This window comes from Poecilia reticulata, linkage group LG5 (genome assembly GCF_000633615.1).
Source record: "Poecilia reticulata strain Guanapo linkage group LG5, Guppy_female_1.0+MT, whole genome shotgun sequence".
NCBI lineage: Eukaryota > Metazoa > Chordata > Actinopteri > Cyprinodontiformes > Poeciliidae > Poecilia > Poecilia reticulata.
In genome coordinates this window covers 13,303,040-13,324,430 of record NC_024335.1, presented here as the reverse complement: position 1 = coordinate 13,324,430, position 21,391 = coordinate 13,303,040, and the positions used below count along the sequence as shown (strand labels likewise).

The following is a 21,391-nucleotide window of genomic DNA, read 5'->3' as shown; positions in this document are numbered from 1 at the left end:
AATTTCATTTAAAAATAACATTAATTCCATCTTTGTTTTCTTTCAATTCTTTAAATGAAAAAAAATCCCTCCAATCTTTTATGTTTTTGAATCTGATAGTGTTCAGATTTGTGTTAGACTGCTAAAATTGGCTTTGTTTGTTTACATTGCTTAGAGGCATTGTTGAGAAGGAGAGCTGAGAAACACAGAGCACAGTTTTCTCATACCCCAAGTCGCACCAACACCTTAGCCAAGGTAGACCTTTAACATAAATCACAAAGCACAATAACATGTGCAATTTTGAGCCAGTCCATCATTGAGTATGTTTTGTTTTTCTCATTGCATTTTGGCAAATTGCTGTTATTAATGGCAGAAAGTGTAGTTTGCAGCCCTCATTAGATGTTGTTCCAGCAGAGCCTCTGATGGATTAAGACAAGCTGGAGGCTTTGTTTGCTTCCACAACTAGCTAATATGAGCCAATTAAATGCCCTACAATCTCAGGTCATTTCAAACTAGCATGAGTACTTAGTGATGTTCAAGAATTCAGCATCATGAAGAAAAATACTTATTAACAATATAAATGTGAAACATTTGTCAGAATGTGAATTTCATATGCCTTGATAGAACAAAAGACATATTCTCTTAAAATAGTTTCTGAGGAAGCTAACACAGATCAAGGATGCAACACCTTCTTAAACATTTTCCTCAACTCTTGCCTTAGAAGCTGTTACACAAAATGGTTGGTTCAACTTGCTCTGCAAGAGTCATGCTGTGCTTTGTGAGATGTAGACGGCAAGCTAATATACTTGTTGAGCAGATTGTTTGATTCACACAGGGAAGGCTTATGCCCAGGCGCTTACTTACAGGGTTTATGTTTGAGTATTTCCATTCCTGGCTAAATAATGCATGCAAGTATAATGTAAGTATTATGGCACATTTCTTAAAAAAAAAATCAACAAAAAAACAAATAAAACTTTCTGTTTTGTTAACAAGCTGAACCACAACTATTTCCTCTCTTTACCGCTTTTATTTTTGACAGTTAATTAAAATATCTAGAACAGGGGTGGGCAATCCTGGTCCTCGAGGGCCGGTGTCCTGCAACTCTTAGATTTCTCCCTGGTCCAACACACAACAGCTGACTCACCTCCTCAGTGCAGTCAGGCTCTTCAGAGTCCTGCTAACGACCTCATTATTTGACTCAGGTGTGTTGAAGTAGAGGCACATCTAAAAGTTGGAGGAGACCGGCCCTCAAGGCCTGGAGTTGCCACCCCTGATCTAGAATCACATCTTAAATTTTTAACGTTTAAATGTTAAGCTGTTGAAAAATGTAGATAAACTGGACCGTAATTTAAAAAATATATTTCGGTGTACTAATTTAGATAGTATTATTTTGTCGTATCTGTTGTGTTTTGTGTTTAGTCCTGTCCTGTCCTGTCCTGTCCTGTCCTGTCCCTGTCCTGTCTTCCCTGTTGATTGCTTCCCAGGTGTGTCTCATTCCCTGATTACCCTCCCTATGTATTTAAGTCCATCTGTTGTCTTTGTCTCTTGTCGGATCCTWGTCGTTGTTRCATGCTGTGCGTCAGTCTGCGTCTCAGTCTTTCCAGTAGAACTGTTAAGTCCTGGTCGGCTTGGCTCTCTTTGTCAGTCTTTTAGTTTCAGTCGCTACCGGTTTAAGCTTATGCTTAAGTTCTATGCCGTGCCACCTGTACTGGACAGTCTGAGCTTCTCATTAAATCATACTTCATCTTCATCTTAAATCTGGGTCTCTGTGTTCATTCTCACCACTACAATCTCACCACTTCATGATGGTATCGCCTTGATAGGTTTTAATACAGATTGTAATTTGATAAAAAATGGTTTGTGAAAGCAAATTCATTCTATTTTCTCCTACTACTTTTCTCCTGTGCATCAYCTGCAGTTATGACTGTCATTAACTTTAAGTCCTTACTTTATTTTCCATTCTTTGTAGAYGTSAAGCCTGGCCCAGTATTTCTGTTAACCTGTGATAYCTTCCTGAAGGAGCCATTGGCTCTGCTACTGCTTCCAATAATTTCACATTCTCTCTCTACARATGACACTCAGGCCATGTCTTTCTTTGTTTATCCCTGTATTTTTCTTTTTAAAAAAGCAGTTGAAGGAGCAATCATTGCAAATATATGCTCTTCATTTTTCTGCTGGCTCCCAGATYGCCGTTAAATATATATATTTAATATTTCTATATTTATTGTTTTTTCCTCTTGAGATTAATCAATTGAAACAGCCATTACTCCCAAAGACTAATTGTTTCAGTAAGATAGAAAATAAATGGAGTAAATGGTCTTTACTTGGATAACTTTATTTTATGAAGTCTGGAGGACCCCGAASTGTTTCATACTACAGTGATTCACACATTCACATTCAACCACACACTGAGTACATCTCCCCTTGAATGACCACGTGAGCCAGACAGGTTCTACTGAGGGTTTACTCCTCATAAAATTTACTTTTAGTTTCTACTGTTTCCACATGCATTCTTCATATTAAGGATTCCAGTAAAGTTGAGGCATAAAGCTTCCAAAAATTCATTTTMCCCATATACGTTTTCTAGGGAACGAGATTACTGCAGCAATTGTCCCTGGTTTTCCTTGGATAGAAAAAGTTTGACAGACCCTAACCCCAGTTTGACCCTAACTCTTTTGAAACACAGTAAACCAGTAAAAAAATCTTTTTGAAGTACAGGTAACAAATAATAATACATTTTAAAACAAAACTATGTACAAAARAATAGCAATAATAGTTTCAAAGAACAAACAATTTTGAAAAACCACCACCAAAAAAATTAACAAGTTCAACACACAAAAAAGCACAACCTACAAGTTTTGTGGTAGTCCTCAAAACAATTTCTGTCTGACTGAAGACRGAGGGCCACTTCACATTTGGGATAATACAGCAGCGTTTTCTTGGTACTGCCATTCTGTTTGCACCACACACAAATCCTGTGTGTGGTGCAAACAGGATTGCACCACGCACACACCCTGCTGTTCCTCCAAAGTATCTGGGCATGGTGCATTCTATGAATGGCCTGGGTTGAGCAGAAGCTGATGTGCTTGGTTGAGGAAAAGCTGCAGCTGCTTTAGACTCCTATATCAGCTCCTTCGTAAGTTTCTCCCGGAATTTTCCCTGGGAAATGGGTATTTCCCCTCTTTTGATGGCCAGCATTTTGAAAAGGATGAAACTATTTACAACAGAAATTTCAATGAAATGGTAAAATAAAGTCTTATACCACTTCATGGTCTTGCTTCTGACTRAATAGTACTGGATCAGGGCATCGGACAAGTCGACTCCTCCCATTAATTTATTGTAGTATTTCACAGAGTCAGGCATGGTAACATCTTTCACTACCCCTYGCCCTGCCCCTTTGACTCTCCTCCATACAATTTCTTCACTGTAAACTCTGTGAAAGGTACTGCAGATTGTCACCTCCTTGGTGTCCTTCCACTTGATAAATAGTAGTCCGTCTTTGCGTATCCACCTCATCTCTCCCCTCTGTGTAGATCTTGGAAGGTTGTTATGAGTYGTTTTGGGGAATCCCACGGAATTTTGGCAGATGGTGCCACATACAGCAGTGTTGTTGGAAACCAGTTTTTGAAATAAGTAAGGACTACTATAGAAATTGTCCACATATAAATGATAGCCTTTCCTAAAAGTCCAAAATCCATGARGTCCATGACACATGTGGTGCTGAGCCTTCTTCTCAAACAATGCTGGACTTTCCCTTGTAGATGAAAAAATTCCAAGTATACCCAGTCCTGGAATCGGCCAAAACATATAGTTTATATCCAAACCTGGTAGGCTTGTCCTTCATAAATTGTTTGAAGTCAGTTCGAGCTTTACTGGCCACCATCCGTTTGTCAATGTATATTTCTCTGCTTGGTTGAAACACAGACTTGCAGGCAAGTCTGATCTCATCATATAGCTGTCTAACTTTGAATAGCCAATCATACTGAGGTGTTCCCTTTTTTTTTCTTCTCATTTTCTGCATCGTCTTTTATGTTGGACAGGTGAAGGGACCAAAAGATGGAGTCGAATCTGTCACGGGTCATGCATTGGCATGGAAAGGGGAAATTATACGGCCCCTTTGTTCTCCAAAAGTCTGGTTTTGAAGGGACTTGTACCAATCCTGTGAAAATAATGATGGCTAAAAATTGGTAGGAATCTTCCACTGTCAAAGGTGACCATTTGAATTTTTTCTCAGCTGCACCTAAACTTTCAGCATTTTTGTTTGTGTTGTACATGATCTGCCGAATGGTGACTGCACTAAAGAAAAGCTTGAACAAGCTCAGGGGTGACCAGGTTTGTGTGGTGTCAATCTGTGGTCCTGGAGGTCTCTTTGGTGAAAATGTTGGACATTTTGGCTCCATATCRGGTTCATCTGCATTGTGCCAAATATCCTGGTGTTCATGTTGGTGGGTTGAGGTGCTTACTTTCTGTCGTTTTCTTGCTGTTTWGGGCGTGCTTGTCTTTCTTTTTGTGATTGGGGCTCTTCCACCCCTTGAAGACGGCTGACAAACAAGTGGTACATACTCTTCATAATCTCCAGCTGCACCATCGTCACTGTAGAAACAGAATGAAATACAGTRAAAACTAAATCTGACTTAATAAAAAGGACATTCTGAAAATGAAGCTGCATCACACAGTTTTATAAAATAGAGACACCATTGTTGCASTGTGATAACACATTGCTTATTTTGTAACCAATTTTTTTTACAGATTGGACATCTCACTTCAAAGAAGATGAAGTCTCATCAGAGGTGGTGGGAGGTTGTGTTCTGTAGGAGCTGGATGGTTCTGCTTCCACTTGGYTGTAAATAGAAATAAAGTATTAGAAAAAATATGAGTTTTACTACAAAGTAATGAACCAAAATAAATATGATACCCTTACTAGTAAAAACATAAATTTTCAGTACAMAATAAATAAATAAAACTTACAACATTGAAAACAAAAGAAACGAAGGAGGAAGGGGGGGAAGAGTTATGAGCTTGATGTTGGAATGGTCTTCCGAAGAGAAACTCCAGCGTTAGCATCCACAAAAAGGAAAMAGGTGCTGCTGCTGCCACTAGAGCACGTGCAGAGCGCATGCATAGCGCATGGGAGGGGGTCATATTACGCAGTTAAAATTCAGATCCAGAAGTGGATTTACAAARACGGTCACGTGATGTCTTGAAAGGTCAGTCTCTTCTGTGTCAAGTCATACCGAACATGTCTGGTCGGCGCAACKATATTGGTTGTTTACGAAGTGTGTTTTATAAAATTGCAACATATCCTAAGGACCTTTAAATSACATCAGCTGTTTTTAATTAGCTGTAGAGAGACTCTTACAGACTCCCCATTATAGTCTTCCTTCACCCCCACAAGGCCTCTCCCACACAGCATTCATCTTTTTTTTTTTTTCATTCATCCATCCCTCGCCCCCCTGCAATGGCACGGTGCCCCCTCTAGGGGCCGCGCCCCACATTTTGGGAACCTCTGCTCTCAACAATCCTGACTCATGTGACTTACTACTTATATAAAGCATTTGCTCTCTGCTGTTTCCTATGCTTGGCATAAATGTATGTTTACTTTTGAACTACCTGATTATTGCCTATATTAACCAATGTTTTAATAGGGGTATCCAGCATATAAGACTTATTGCTCGTTGGAGTACCTTCAACAGAGAACTGGCAAACAAAATGTGTCTAATTTATGTAGTCGTTTGGATGGCACTCGATGGATACTAGATGTGTGCGAATTATATCCTCATGTCTGTGTATGTGCAAACTGTATCTGTCCAGTTCATCATAGGGATTCTTTTAGGTTTGAAGTACCCTGGCACAAGTGTACAACCCATGTAATTCACAAAAAATCCTCATCTTTTACCACAGGCTCTGAAGCATTTTTCTGTCATTGTGTATACATAATTTTACACTGAGCTACATCGTCAACAAATTGCCCAAAATTAATTCCTGCAACCACAGAAGAAAACCACCATCTGGAATGTGCAATGAATGCTTTACCACTTACCCAGACACTTGTGTCCATCTCTGGAGGCAAAAACAGAGTTTTGCACTGATGAGTAATCATGTTCCAGGAGGGTAGTTGGCATTTCCTTTTTTTTCCTCTTTTTTGTCATAGGCTTGCTAATGCATCTTCTGACAGTATAGTTCCCAAAGAGAGATTCATCGAACCGACTGCTCCTTTTTWGGGTTCATAAAAGTGGTGAGGATTTCACTGAGATAATCAGCTCCGTGTTAATGACATGCATTTTCTGAAAAGGTTTATCCGTTCAATTTGACTCTGGAGAGAGGAACTCTTCAGCTGCCTGATTAAATTAAGATTTTATAATAAGCATATCTAGGTGTGTGGACATGAGAGACAGGCTGATTTGTGGCTTGGCTATTAGTGCTGATACCCCAAACCTGTTTAAGATGCTGCTCATATTTTAAAAAAATTCCAGCTTCCAGCCAGTCTCCTGATTACTTACTAGAATTGTACTAAAATTGAAAGTGTTATTCTTACTGAAAATTACATAATTATCTTCTCAAACGGGGTTTAGATAGCTGACATTACATTGTTTAAGCACATTGAGTTTAAGCATGCATTTATTCATTTTAATCTGGATTTGCAACAAAGTTAATTTCTACAATTATGTTAATTAATGTAAAGCTCATATAATTATGTAAATAAATCTATTGTTTAAATGATTAAGAATTGATCTGTGCAACAAAACGATGACTGTGAAAAATGAAAACGGCGTGAAGTGTGGACAGAAGTGAGGTTGGTTGTTGAGACTASTACTTTTCAAAAGTGGATGTTTGTCAAAGGTCACTTCATGGGAAAGTCAGAACAAGAGAAAAAAGAGAAAATGGTTTGAAAGAAACAGTCACTAGTGAGGGTTTGTTGTGTTCTGGTGCATTCAGAGGAGTGAACAGCCGTTTAATTTGGTGCAGCGTTTAAGCTCCAGCGTCATTTTTATGGTGTAGAAACAGCACAGTGGATATCTTACAAGACACAAGATTAACGGTGGTTTCTTCAAACATCATAAATGTGTTGTTTTTTTTTTTGTTTTTGCCTTTTATGTACATGGATAAATCAATGTGAATGTTACTGCGTAGCTATAAGGGTTTTATTTGTTTTTTGTTTCTATTAACCACAAAGTGGATCTAGCTTTTCATGAGTTTACTGACACTAAATGCTAGGTTAGAGCGACCAGATTTGCTTGTTTTAAACAATTAATGTCAAAAATAAATKTTCTTATATTTAAAAATYTCTGATGTATTCACCTTTGGCCATACTGACACAGATTCACAAGACGTTTTGTTCAAATTGCAGTGTGTGCAACTTGTGTGTAATTTTGAGAATGACRCATTGTCTTGTGTTTTCCATACAGTGCCAATTAAGGGAATAGCAACACTAATGAAGTGGATGTAGTGGTCTTGGATTCTGTGGCATGCTTTTGGTTTCACTTGAGTCACAGAAAATTACAGCGTTGTTTTTCAGTGGAAATCGCTTTTCTCTGCTTATGGAAGTGGTCACTTCTGACATAATGTTTCCTCTATCAATGGAGCATGAGAGGTCAGAAGATGTTTTCTCAAAAGTGAAATTGTTAATTGTTTTGTTACATAAAATATTATCTAATAGTGAAATTGTATCAAGCTGTTATCATGTCGTGAAGGATTGCTTTTCTTTAGAAAGATGTTAGCTCAGATGCTCGCTCACTCGGATGTGACTGGGTACACGGAACAATGTTTTAGGAAATTTCTGAACCAGGTTTTTGCTCAGACAGCATTCTGTTTAGGACATGTTTGTTTTCTCTCGGGTCTATCCATTATCCCAAGTTAATTGCCTTTGTACTCCCCTGCTGCAGTTTGCAAGATCTAATCTTCTCTTTCTTCAGATATAGTAACTGTATATATTTAGGGTTACGACACCGTATCTGCAGGTTTCAGGCAACRTGTAAGCTATTTTGCAAATTGCTGATGATCAAACAGTAAAGTATCCTTCATGAAGAGTTGGCCATTATATTTTTTTCAGTTTTTTTTCTGCTTGGTTCTTAAATAATTGATTATACAAAGAGCTGAACAGTGGYATAGTGGTTAGAACTGTTGCCCCTCAGCCAACACACCCATTCTAACATTAAGCAGATACATAGAACAAGCCAGTGTGTGGATATGCTACTATTTTCTTAAGCTGAACAAAAACAAAACTGAWGTAACTATTTTTKAACCTAAAACTGAATAATCAATATTTGTTGCACAGCTTTAGTTGGTAAAGCTAAAAACATCCAGAGAACTACAAAACTGTTGAAACACTGAGTTTCTTTAAATCAAGGCTAAAACCCACCTGTTTAGAGTTTCCTTTGATTAATAATTATTGATTTTTTTCACTGCTCTTTATTTTGCCGCTATAGCAATGTTTCTTTTTGGTATGTCTATTGTGTTTTGTTGCTAAAATGTACTTTACAAATAAACTTGACAGCAAAAGGTTGTGTTTCTATTTAAGCTGATCTGTTTTTATGTGGATTTTTTTGTTAGATGTGTGTGCATGTGTACAACCACACATACACACATTCACCTAACAAAAAAACAAACTGTGATTGCATGTAGAGGGTGAACTCCTCCTTTTTCCCTCTGAATATTACCAGGCACCCAGCTCTCACAGTCCTGCGGGGAATAAAATATATTTAGAGATAATCATACATGTGGTTCGTTAATATGCAATTGCTTCTTGTGTACTTCAAAACAGTTTCTGCATAAAACCATAATCACACTAGTCTAGTTTAGCACCAGAGTAAACTATAACAGCCCATTTTTCTCTCAACAATATTTGAGTTAAACATTAGATTTTTTTATATCATTTCCATTACTTAACTTTTCAGTTGTAATTTGGATATTGAYGAAAACCTTTTGTTTTTCTTWYCCTACTTTTCGCACAATAAAATCAACGGTGACCCCCAACTGTCTGCATGACAGATGAGATATACCCAAATGAGAACATGCGGTTAAACTTTTCTAATTTTCAAGTTGGTTAATATGTATTGCTGGYAAGTAATGAWTTACTGACGACCAGGAAGTGCTTTCCAGCGTTCATGGAACTAACTCGTAGCTGTTTTTTGCCAGTTACTTTTTAGTGGTAATTCTCAGCAACATTTAAAAAGAGCTGCCTTTTTTACAAAGTCAGTGAAACTGTTAGCTTTATTTTTGTTTTGGTAATAGGAAAGCTGGTATGAAAACATTTGGGACAGAATTAAAATCTTGTGTTTCACAGTGGAAAAATGCTCATATATTTTCCAAAGATTGTGTTGGCAAACTGACCAGATGCTCTTAGATCATACGATGGAAAGTATCCTGCTGGTCAAAAAGTGTTGCTATAAAGAGTAAACAGATGGTTTGTTGCTAAGTGCCAATTTATGATGAGCTATGGGTGAAATAAGTGGTTAGTGACCATTCCAACATGCAATTCAAAGAAAAACACATAAGGATAGAAAGTTTAARGAATTTAAAATCTTAGTGCAAAAATAATGTGGGATTTTCTGTAACTCCAGTCTTTATGTACTAAACGTTTCTGCAACATTTTCATGGAAACTAGACAAATTTTTCAGTGTAAAATATAAATAATTTAAGTAAGATCCGAAAACATTATTATATTTATTTGGTACCCATTTTCCAATCAATGGGTACCAACAGCACTTGRGMAAACAAGATCAGAGTGGGAGATTTTTTTTCTTTACATTTTGCATTTGTTAAACTAATCAATAACATTTTCATGAAAATGTTTTACATTGCACAACAATGCAATGTATTCCATGGTAAAAAAACTAAAAATTAAACAGAAATATGGCTTTAAAGCAAATAATATTTCACACAACTATTTTTATTCAGATGAACATGATATTTGTGTAAGAAAACAGAAATACACTGCATCGGAGTGGTGAATATGTGTAAAGCTTTGGAGCACATTTTATGAGATAWACTTGTGTTTCTTTGCATGATGATGATGATGGAATCATGCAAGGTCATCATAAAAACAACCTTTGTTTCTGCGTTAATGTYTCTTAGGTGCTATTTACTAAGCAATTGGAGATTCATGTGTGTTGATTACATGTACAATTCACTCAAGGATGAAGGATGTAATTTTCCCATAGAAAAATAAGGCAGAATAAATTTTATCTTTGAAAGTAATTTGACAATTTTTTCAATTATACTTTTTTCTTAGTCAAATATAAACTTTTGAATTAAAAAAATGATATATMTTTTAGCAGCCTTATTTTATTAATATATTTTTTTCATTCYTTTTGTGTATTTTTCAGGATATTTGACAGTAACCATAGAGCCACTGCCTCCTGTTGTTGTCGGTGAGACTGTAACCCTCAAATGTAACTTCAAAACCGATGGAAGGCTGCGAGAGATCGTTTGGTACAGGGTGAGTATGCTTTCAAAGCCATTAAGCGCTAGATGGTCTTTACAACATCCATATCTGTTATTCCATCCATGCAGTCAATACCAAAAGCTATTTCACATGCTTATTGTGACATTAGRAAACCAGCCATGCGTGATCATTCAGTCAATAACAAGCCACATCACGTGTTCATGGTTGTTTTAAGGGAGCAGCCATGTCCTGTCATGCTACAGTTTTTAGGAGACAAGCTGTTATTTGGGCCAGCTGTAAGAGATGCATAGCAAAATGATCCTTGGGAATTTGATTTCACCATCTGATGGTCATCATCGTCATTTCCTAATTGTTCACAGCTGGTGATTCAACMGTCATTTAAATCCCAATTGTGCAAGTGCCACTAATAATTAAAATTGGGTTGATTGAGGAAACCAAACTTTATGAGCATATAAGTTTATTAAAAACAAGCATGCTTTGAAGTTGTGCCAAAACACATATTTCCTAAATATCTGCTGGACATTACACTTCTGGAAAAGGACATTTGTTCAACTTCAAGACAGTGAAAAGCACTTGAATATGAAAGTCGAGAATGCTTCTGCTGCCACATTCTTCTACAACCRTTTGTTTTGGCTCAAAAAGAAAACTTTCAAATCATTTTTGAAAGCTATGCAGATTTGCACCAGACTTTGTCAGTGAAACTGATGAATGGTGATTGTGGGAGGTTGCAGATGAATTGTAGACGCTGAAATGTCATTGATGCGGTCTGTTTTTATGAAACGCAATCTTGCTTTCTATTGAATCACACACGAATGATTAATGAGTTTCCCAAACAAGCAAGTGCTCAGTCACATGTATTGCTAAGGTGACTTTGCTGATCCCTCTTGAACTATTGTGTCCCTGCTGCTCTAAATGCACCGGGTGGTTCAGACTTCCTCCAGATGCTGCTTTTATGAGAGCTGACTGAATGTAAAAGCTCAGTTAGCTCAAAGTGATTTTGCTAAAAATTCAAATTCTTTAAAAAAATATGATACATAAGACATATTTTTGCAACCTTTGTAACATGTATGTTTGCTTTGGCCCACTTGGTGGTTTCACTGTATTGTATAGTTTAAAAAAATATGCATCTTAAAAAAGCTGTAAATTTGATTTATTTACATCRATTTTGCACAAAAAGTCAGACACTTTACTGCATTTTCAAATTTATTATCTGTCCACTGCAAATGCACAGATGTCCATGCTTCTGCAAAATGTTAAAATATCCAGGGCAAGCAAATGTTAGTGACAGACACAAATCTAAAATAAAGTAATGATGACACAGATTTCTTTTCTTTTAAATTTAATTTGCCAAAGCTACACAGTTGAAATCCATACTCGTATATATAATTTGTTTTGTTAGAATCAATACTCATACTATATAATTTGTTTTGTGGTGTAKCTTGTCAGGGATACAATCTATTATACATTTCATTGGAATATTACCTTCTATAAACTGGCTATTTGAATAAATAAATTTACTTTTGACAGTTGAAACATTTACTGCTTCACTGTTTCCATCAAACAGTCAGTTGGCCTACATAAACTTTCCCATAGTATAATTATTGACATTCTTTCATGCAATCATTACAGCTTACATTTCTGCACTTTACCCAGTAATTATTTCACACCAGGTTTGATAGCCAGAACAGTACAGCATCAGACTACAGTGACATTTACCATGGTTTCACTACTGCAACCTCAACAGAAAACTATTCACTAATGGGTAGAACGTTATTGCTTAGCCARGAATTTTGTCTTTGGACTTGCCTCTGCTTTCTCTATTTTATGATTGTGATATAAAACAGTGTATCTGTACTTATCTTTCCAAATGCTGACCTTTCAAGGTAGGACATAAAGAGATTTATGGCAGTTTGTCACAGCAGCGAAAGTGATCTATGATGTTAAGGGGGGATGCGCAATTTCATTTAATCAAGCTGGGTCTGCATCATAGTGCATTGTTTTGCTTAAATTCTGTCAGCTTGCTGCAGTGTCCATGAATATTTGTGCTTTAAGCAACCACTTTGAGAATTGAGCTTCCTGTATTAAGTATTCTCATGAGGAAAGTAAGGAGGTTGTAAGAGAGATTTGCCCCATGTCTCTGGAGTCTGCTGCTCAGCACAACTGCTGATGAATTATAAATCAATTACCCACACTTGGCTGCCAAAGTTTCTTTAATCTCTGCCTTTTATTTGACTAAACACTGTTGACTCCTCATTTTATATCCTGTTCAAATGGACTGTGGAGTGATCTTACCTGGGGAATCTTTGCTTTTTGAAAATTCAACCAAATCGCATTAAAGGCTGAATAAGCTAAATATTTCAACATGATCATTTGTCGTGCAAGAGTGTGACATATTCTCTTTGAGGATAGAGCTTTCAGAYTTAATGTGTCAGAAGATGTACTAAAGTTAAGACGATAATTATTGCTGAAAAACTTTCAAACAAAACCTGCTCAAATTTCTGTAGGTACATCTAAAACTTCACACATGAAAATTATTTTCTTTGAATCCCTTTAATGAAGAATATTTTTATTTTAATGTTACTTCCCTCCATCCTAGTGAGGGTCTATAGGAAAAAATTACACTTTTGGTTAGTCAGTAGCTCAACAGTTTCTCATCGTTCAAGTTTTAGGTTCAGATGTTTTACTTACTTTGCTATGTCTTCAGACTCCACTTCTGTCTTATCTAAAAATATTGAAGACTATTGATTTATGTTTTTCTCTTGAGCTGCTGAGGTGAATCCCAGGTCAATAGCCCTTGTGCATTTTACATCAGAGAATCTTGTTATCTTTACCCATCATACTGAATGSCGAGGTTCGTTTGTTCTTAGTTCATCTTCATGTTTTATTTTTTCTAAAAATATTCTCTCTTAAACCAGCAACATGCTAACTTGGGACAATCAACAACCCAAATCTTTGATTTCCAAATGATCTTGAATTGAGGTCTGAATAGGTGCCGTTTTGTTATGATGTGTGAAACAATTACATTTAGAAAATTCACAGCTTTATAGCTSATTGCAGATTAAACATTTCGTAGGTAGTTTGAATCTTTTAAATACTTTTTTGTACAAAGAGTAACTCCTGGATTTCTGACTATGTGCCGTTTCCTCAAAAGTAAAGTAGAAAAAATAAACTGTTGATGACAGAAAAGTTGAAGAAAAACAAAATTATATGATTTGCTTGTGTTCTGTGAAACCAGAGTGTGTATGTTGGTTTTATTGTTTATTTCAAGCAAGAAAAAGTGTTCTAGTAAAAAAAAAAAAAAAAAAAAAAAAAAAAGAAGGAAAAGAAAAAAGAACTGATCTTTTTTCTTTAAAGGTAAGAATTTCTGCCAGAATATTTTCTGTGTTTAACTGAACACTCATAGTTCTGGGGCTATAAAAAGCAGCATATCCCTTAGAAATCTTGTTGTTTTGACAGGATTACATTATGTTTATGGAATTATTATTTCAATATTAATTTCATTGAGGAATTCAGCTGCCCTAAAGCCGCATGCAAGGGGGATATAAAATGCAATATTTCAAAAGAAAAAGCTCAGTAAAACACAGAATCCGAACACTTGTAAATGTAGAGGTGAAAACTTCTCCCACAACCTCTTTTACTCTCTCCTGACGTCCTCACAGCTCTCTTTGCACACATCTTGCAAGTGATTTCCTCAAGTTTTTCAGGTTTGTAACTGATCTGTCATCTGTCATTCTTTGTCAAACGTGCTCACAGAGAAATGCACGTTTGACAAAGAATGACAGATGAGGCCTAATAGGAGATTTTTTTCCCCCACTAAAACAGTTGCAGAGTTCTTTGTGTGGTACGTCTGATAAAATTTTCATCCTCTGTGACCCAAGAGTAATCAATTTAATGTATTTTAAATGCTTTGATGGGAGATTTACTGTGTTTAAAAGTTTTTGTTAAAATATCTGTTAGCTGCATATAGATGTTATTCTAACATTGCAGCAGCCTTTTACCAGCTGGAATAGCAGTGTAAATAGTCTTGCTCTGTGGCTCCCAGCCTTGCTGGTCAGCACCCACTACTCTGCTTTAGGTTTGTCCATGCTGACACATATCTGGTTTAAATGGCTGAAGATTAAAAAGCTTCTATGTCACTTGATTGTATGTTGAGGACGAAATGTGGCCATTTGAAATAGGGTATCCTTGAATACGGACATAACTAAAACATGAAAAATAGTGTATGTTGAGGGCCAGAGTTTTCAACAGTAGTCCTGATGTCACTTCGCTGGCTTTATTGAAGTCCAAACAGAACAGTAGTTAGTGGACATTGTGCTGTGACATCTTTCAATAAGTTGAAAATTAGCATCATTTTAAAAGTACTAAAACTGCCAAATTAAAATCACTGTTTAGTTGTTTCCCAATGATCTACTTTCATATGGAATTTGATTGATGAAAGGTACAGATATATTTATAAAAATCCAAAAATGTGGTGGTCCCTWCCTCGAAGACAAAAGAAAATCTGTTTTGCCATTAGGCTCACTTTAGGTGACACATCAAATATCAAACAGGACAACTTTGATTTAAGTTAATATATTGAAATGTTTTTTTGTACCACATGTAATGACTTTATTTTTCATGTTGCCAGTGTGAACACATACCATCACTTGCAAAAATCTACTTTTTATTAATGTAGGTAGGATTATATAATGTGTGTAAAAGCATCATTACTTTGATTTTTGTTGCAAAGATGAGTCAGCCTGTAACCAACACAAAAAAAACAAAGCAGATTCTTATCTTTTTATGCCTTCTACAAGCTTTTCTGATCATAATCGTATATGAATAGAACCTCTTTTGATGCTCTTATTTTGTTTCACTCAAGATAACAAATGGAGACGAAAAGTACAAGCGAGGGAGAATGAGAGCAGCCCACAGTAATGGATGTGGTATAACTCAGTAGCTAATGTTTCAAGAGCAAATAAATGAGAACCTTTCAACTCTATATGATATTGCACTACAGGCCACATGACTGTTTTAGCGAGTGTTGAGCTGGCGGACTGCGGATCAAGCACCAAAGATATGTAATGCCAACAAGCTGTCTTCTATGCTTAACATCATCGCAAATAGTGATGATGCATATTTGATAGTGGGGTACTAATGTGATGGCTCTTTGGAACAAGAGTTTTGGAAAGGCAGTGCATGGTTAGATGCAGCCTCTAAAAGACAAGCACAATCATCTCATGCTTGTTTTAATTTGTGTCATTTTAATTAATACGCGCATATGAAACTTCTCCCAGTGGGCACCCAGGTGTGCTAAGCTGACAGCACAGGAGCAAGTGGTGTCTTGCTTGTTGAGTGCTCCTATGTGCTGTGTTTAATTTTAATCACTGGCTTACCCAGCTCTTCCCTCCTGCTCACCCAACCCACCCTCAACTCTGTCCACCATAGGATCTCTCTCATCTGTGACTTTACCCCTCTGGGATCCTTTTCACACCAATATAAGTATCTTCCCTAAAACATTTTCTAATTAAACAAATGCCTGCCTGCTAGTTGAGCCATTTTCTGCAAGCAATTGCATGAGGTAGCTTTGTCCATTTATCCAATTTATTTAATTTATTTTGACATGCTTGTATTTTTATCCTGCTCTCTTGAGACACGTCTCTCATTATTTCATGAGGTCAGGTCTAATAATTGACTTTACATGGTGGCATTTAATATCAGCAACACTAAAAACCAAAATATGTACTATCACTTACAAGCATTTTGTTCTATTCAAGCAAAAAGATTATGTAGCAGTTTATATATGAGAGTTGAATTTGCAAATGTTTAACTTTTGTTCCATACATATTTTTTTGTTTTCATATAAAATAAATGGAGTCGACACGTATCAGATGCTAGTAGTGAAACTTGCTATTCACACCCTCAGCGAGTCATCAGTGTTTTGGAACTAGGCGGATGCCATAGAAATGTTCCAGTTGTGTCAGTCTTTACAGTGTCTGTTTGAATTATAAATGTGTACATTCTCTACTTATCCACTTGTTTACCTAAATTGTTTACTTCTACATTTCAGTCCTTCATTTTTTAACTGCAGAGGAACTGTTTATCTTTGTTTTGAAGGATAACTGTTTTTGCGGCATCAATGCACCGAGACGTGAATCAGAGCATGTTTAGAATGTTTCCTACTGTCAGTTTCAATGTCTTGATTGGTCATAAATATTTGAAGTTGTAGCAGAAAAAACACAGTGGCTTCAAGCACAAGCTGAATGTGAGACACAAGGAACAGTGACTCTTTACCTGCTGCTGAAAATCTCTCCAACCATTTCATGCTAATGAGAGTTGGCATGTTAGACTCTGTGCTGCTATTATGTTTTACGTTCTCAGTTCTTGTAATAGAGAACGAATATTTGATGTTGGTTTACATCTTTTCACATATGTCGAGGCTGACATTTATGTTCAGCCTTTTACAAAAATCAATTGCTTATAATATCCAGAAAGGGCAATAAGAAAAGACAGCCATAAATTGTAATTGTCAGCCTATGTAATCTCTGGATGCTTTTCAAGGTTTAATGAAGCCATCTGCCTCCACAAATTGATAGCTTTGACAGCTCTGCCAGAGTTGTATTATGGGAGTATCGCAACTGAATATATAGATTTGCTGGTAAAACCCCCCCCAAAAAAACAATTTGTAATCTATCTTTGTTAAAATATATTATTTTTTCTAAATTATTTGAGTAAGTCATATGCGTTTTCTTTGAATTTCACAGCTTATTTGAATTATTAAATATGTTGCTGCATTTTTTATAGAGAGGTGTACTCAGGTCATCAGTGAGTCTAGTTTCCTGTCTTCACCATGGGTTCAACAATGTTTCTTAGACCTTCTAATAACTTTTTAACTACATTCAGTTACCCTTTATTTTTTATTCTTTATTATTATTATTATTATTTTAATTAGTTGGTGAGTTTTCCCGTTGCATGCACATTTCCTAAGCACTGACATATTGCTTACTCTGGCCGACATTTGTTTTCAGCCTTATTCAGTCTGATAGACTTAAGAATATTTGCAAACTGCCTGCAAAAGTGAGCTCTCAATTCCAATATCGTTTCCTATGGAGCACATCTAAAAGCTCAAAAAATGGCACTAGAATGTTTCATATTCATGAGGTAGAATCGCTGTCAAAGTTGAGATGTAAATCCAATTCAGAATCTGTGGCAAAACGTAAACTTCACTTTTTCCAGTGACCATTATCCAATATGACTGAGCTTGAACTTTTTTAGTAGGTCTCTAGATGTTCAAACCTGATAAAAACACGCCTCAAAAATACATGCATTCTAACTCTAAATGCAGTTAGAGTGAAAGTGTTCACTCAGAGTAGCTGAATGCAAATTCAAGTCACATGTTTTAGATTATTATTATTATGATGTAGCATTATATTTTTAATAATACTATGAAAACATTCATCATCTTCCTTCTTTGCAATAACCCATTACTTTGTGTCAATATACCATATAAAATATCACATAAAATTGCAATAAAATAAATTTAAACTTGTGCTTTTGATTTCAAATAATTTTCAAAATTTCAACAGGTATGGATACTTTGCAAGACACTCCAGTAAACTGTTCTCTAATTGTTACACCCCTATTTTTCACAAAAAGAAATTTTTTTCAGATTTACTTGTGGCCCACATTTGATATATCCAATTGAAGATGCTGACAGTGTCTAAGCATGATATAACAGCTATGCAAATGACTTATCTCACGTCGTCGTCAGCCAAGGAATGAAGAAATGCATTACCTGAGGGCAACGTGTCACTAGATTTAAGCTTCTTCCTGTCATGTGCTGCTGCCAAATTCAATGGCAAAGATATGTAGCTGGATACTTGCCTGAAAAGTGGAGTGTTTTTCTAGCCAGTAATCCTGTTGCTTGACTGCAGAGAAACACAGGAGGCGTCATATGTTAAATCCTAGTTCAAATTCTTCAAGACAGGGTTGCCTGGGCAACTGGAATCCCCGACTTCACAGGAGAGCTCACAGAGCGAGTTCGCACAACACACTCCTCTGGGGGTTTTGGGTGTCTAACTTCCTGCTGTTTAGTCCCCAGGTGTGAAAGTCTAGTTTCAAAAATTTGCTCTCTTAGGTGTCATCTACTGTTTTATTGTCACATACGAACAATTCATCTACCTATCTGCCTCCCTGTATGTTTTTCAGCCTGGTTAAAAGTGCCATTTATTGCCGTAAAGAGTAGCACAGATCAGTATCTGCACGACTCAGTGTGATCCTGCTTTATAGTCTGTGCCACAAAAAGGCTTCAATGGTCGCTGTCCAAAGTGCTGATCAGGCTCTGAATGTCAGGAAAAGAAACATCACTTACATCACTTGCCGTAGAAAAAAACACTCTTGGATTTATTTTTTGCTCTGTTTTTAGTGTAATATTTTCGTCTTGATGCTGTATGTAATCAACATTAATGGTTCTGATTCTTACCTTTTTTATCCAAGTTTTCCTGCTGCTGTTAGGCAATTAAGACGACAGTTTGGCTTAGTTTTGTCTGTAAAAAAGTGCTAACTGAGTCATTTATTTTGTGTACTCTGCTGTATCATGTTTTGCCTTCCTCTTTAAACTGCTTGTTTGACCATATAATATTATTAAAGTGAGGAAATAAGCATCACACTGCCCTCATGTTGCCTCTCTGTATGAGAAGAGTCAACTTTATATTTATATATTTTTATCATAACAAGCAAATGTTGCATTTTATCTACATTAGTTGGGGAAAACATCTGGTCTGATAACCAAAGAACTTAATGTAAGGCCTAAATGTTTTCCTGCAAAAAGGCAGGTAAGTTCTGCCTTTTCGCAGTAGCTTTGTGGCATTTTACACAAGATGTTCTTTCAATACAGTCTAATTTTACTGACTGAAAATCCTCAAGTGCAGATGTTTTTGCTTGTTCTATGAATGCAACTCTGGCAGAATTTCAAGAAATACATGCATAATCATGATGTCTAAACATTTGCATATGGGAAAAACACTAAGATTCCTATTTCCATACAAACAAACCTACATAAAAAGAACATGTATTGCTTCATATTGCTTTTACAGTAATATTTTTTGAACTTCTGATTTGGTGGAGAAATAAGTAATGTAATTCCCCTTGAAACTGAGGTATAGACCTCTGCCATCTTTATTAGCCTGCTGCTCTGTGCCGAATGCGGTACCCCCAGGGGAATAGGAGATAAGGTGATATGGATCACTGCACTGCAACCTTCCCCTTTTAAGGATGTCACTGGGGCAAATAAGCAGCCTGTTATACAAGGAATGATAATTACACACTTCATGTCGCCAAAGTACAGGATGAGTCCCTTTTGTTATCCACAAATGCTAATGGAAACAAAGGGACAGATCATTGCTATTCCTGTCTGAGAGCTTTTGCTTCTAGTGACTGGGATGACAATGGGATATTTTGTCTCCATGCTGCCTAGAGTGTATAATACCTCCCCATTGTCAGCATCTCCCAGAGCTCCTGAGGCATCTATCAAAAGCATACTCTGGATCTAATTAATGAGGTAAATGAACAAATGATTGTGAGAGGGAAAAAAAAAAAAACGCTATGAGGTCACTTGATTTTTCTTCCCCTACTGACTCATTCTACCTCATCACTGTATAATTAAGACATGCTATAGTTCAATTGCTATTTCATACTTATTTACATTGGAGAATAAGTGGATGTGAAGCATGGTTTATTAATTTCTCTATAGTAGACTGCTAAAGTTCGGTTTATAATTCACCACGCCAAGGAGGAAGAGGATAACTGATGAAATGATGACATATAATGACAAATGCCAGGCAGGGAATCATTTATTTTAGATTGCAAAACCCTTGCTTCTGCTTGTGTCTTTTCTAGGCTTACTGTCTGTTTTTTTTATACATTTTCAACAAATCTTGAAAAATTATAATCCCCCACGCAGAATCACCAATACCAGATTTTTAAAAATCTATTCTTACCATCACAGAATGATTAAACAAGAAAGTGATTACTTAGCGATTAGGAGTGGATCAGAGCCTCTTTGTGACATTTGCATTGGAGGAGGAAGTCATTCTCATGCCAGAGGAGTCTTAGCTGTGGGCTCTTCTTTGGCTCAACAACACACTCTGGGGTCCTACAGGGGCATAAATGGAGAAAAACAATTACTTTTTTTAGTTTATGTACTTTCTAGCCTCCTTTTTTTGATACTTTTGAAGAACTGTGTTTAGATGCACTTTCGCATGCTTAACAAATCAATAAACACAGAAAACTGATGTGGTTTTCCACTTGTTATAAGATTCATTTGTGTTTGCTGATTCTTTTTTTTTCCTATTTCTGTTTAATATTTTATAGAGTGTTTATGTGTTACTGTTTCATCATGTGGACAAATTGCGGAGTGATTCTTGTTTATATATTGCCCAGCATTTATGTGACTTATAGGGACTCTAACCTCACACACTAACACATGACCATCACAAAGAGAGGCTTTTGAACACTCTGCTGATGAGATGGCAGACTGCACTTCACCTCTTTCTCCCACAGGACACCGTGTTCATGATTTTCTGAAAGATTTTCAAATTTCAATTTGTCAGACCGACCACAGGTGAGTTTTTCATTTTGCCATCTTAAGCAATTTCAGGCCCAGAAAAGGTGCTCACATTTCTGAATCTTGTTTGTTGCATCACTGCATTTTAACTCACTTTTGTTGATGCAGCAGCAAACTGTTTTCACTGGCTCTCATTTTCAGAAGTGCCCATGCAGAGATTTACACTACACAATCATGTCTGCTTTCAATGCAGTGCCGCCTCAGGGTTTCTTATTCATTTTGTCCTAGAATTTTAAAGGGGTTATAAATAGTTGTCATATTTTTCACAGCATCCAAAGCTTTTTACAAAGATGGGGAAAAAAGTACTTTAAAGAATTCAGGCAATGCTTTGCCTTCCTCAGCAAGTCATTTGTCTTTTCTAGTGACACATTATCCCACTGGTATAGGGATACAGAAATGACCTA

At 36.5% G+C, this 21,391-nt stretch overlaps 1 protein-coding gene and 1 long non-coding RNA gene across 2 annotated transcripts in view; one reads left to right on the top strand and one right to left on the bottom strand.

Moving 5' to 3' along the window:
• The window catches only part of igsf21a (immunoglobin superfamily, member 21a), a 209,594-nt gene that overhangs the window by 44,655 nt on the left and 143,548 nt on the right, over positions 1-21,391 (top strand). Inside the window, exon 2 of the mRNA XM_008409119.2 lies at positions 10,305-10,417. Coding sequence (XP_008407341.1) covers positions 10,305-10,417 — 113 coding nt within the window. The remainder of the gene's footprint in view (positions 1-10,304; positions 10,418-21,391) is intronic.
• LOC103464770 (uncharacterized) lies at positions 2,247-20,487 on the bottom strand. The gene is made up of 3 exons (XR_533708.2): positions 20,395-20,487; positions 4,743-4,815; positions 2,247-4,572 (listed from the first exon to the last, which is right to left on the bottom strand). It is a non-coding gene; the product is annotated as an uncharacterized LOC103464770 (long non-coding RNA).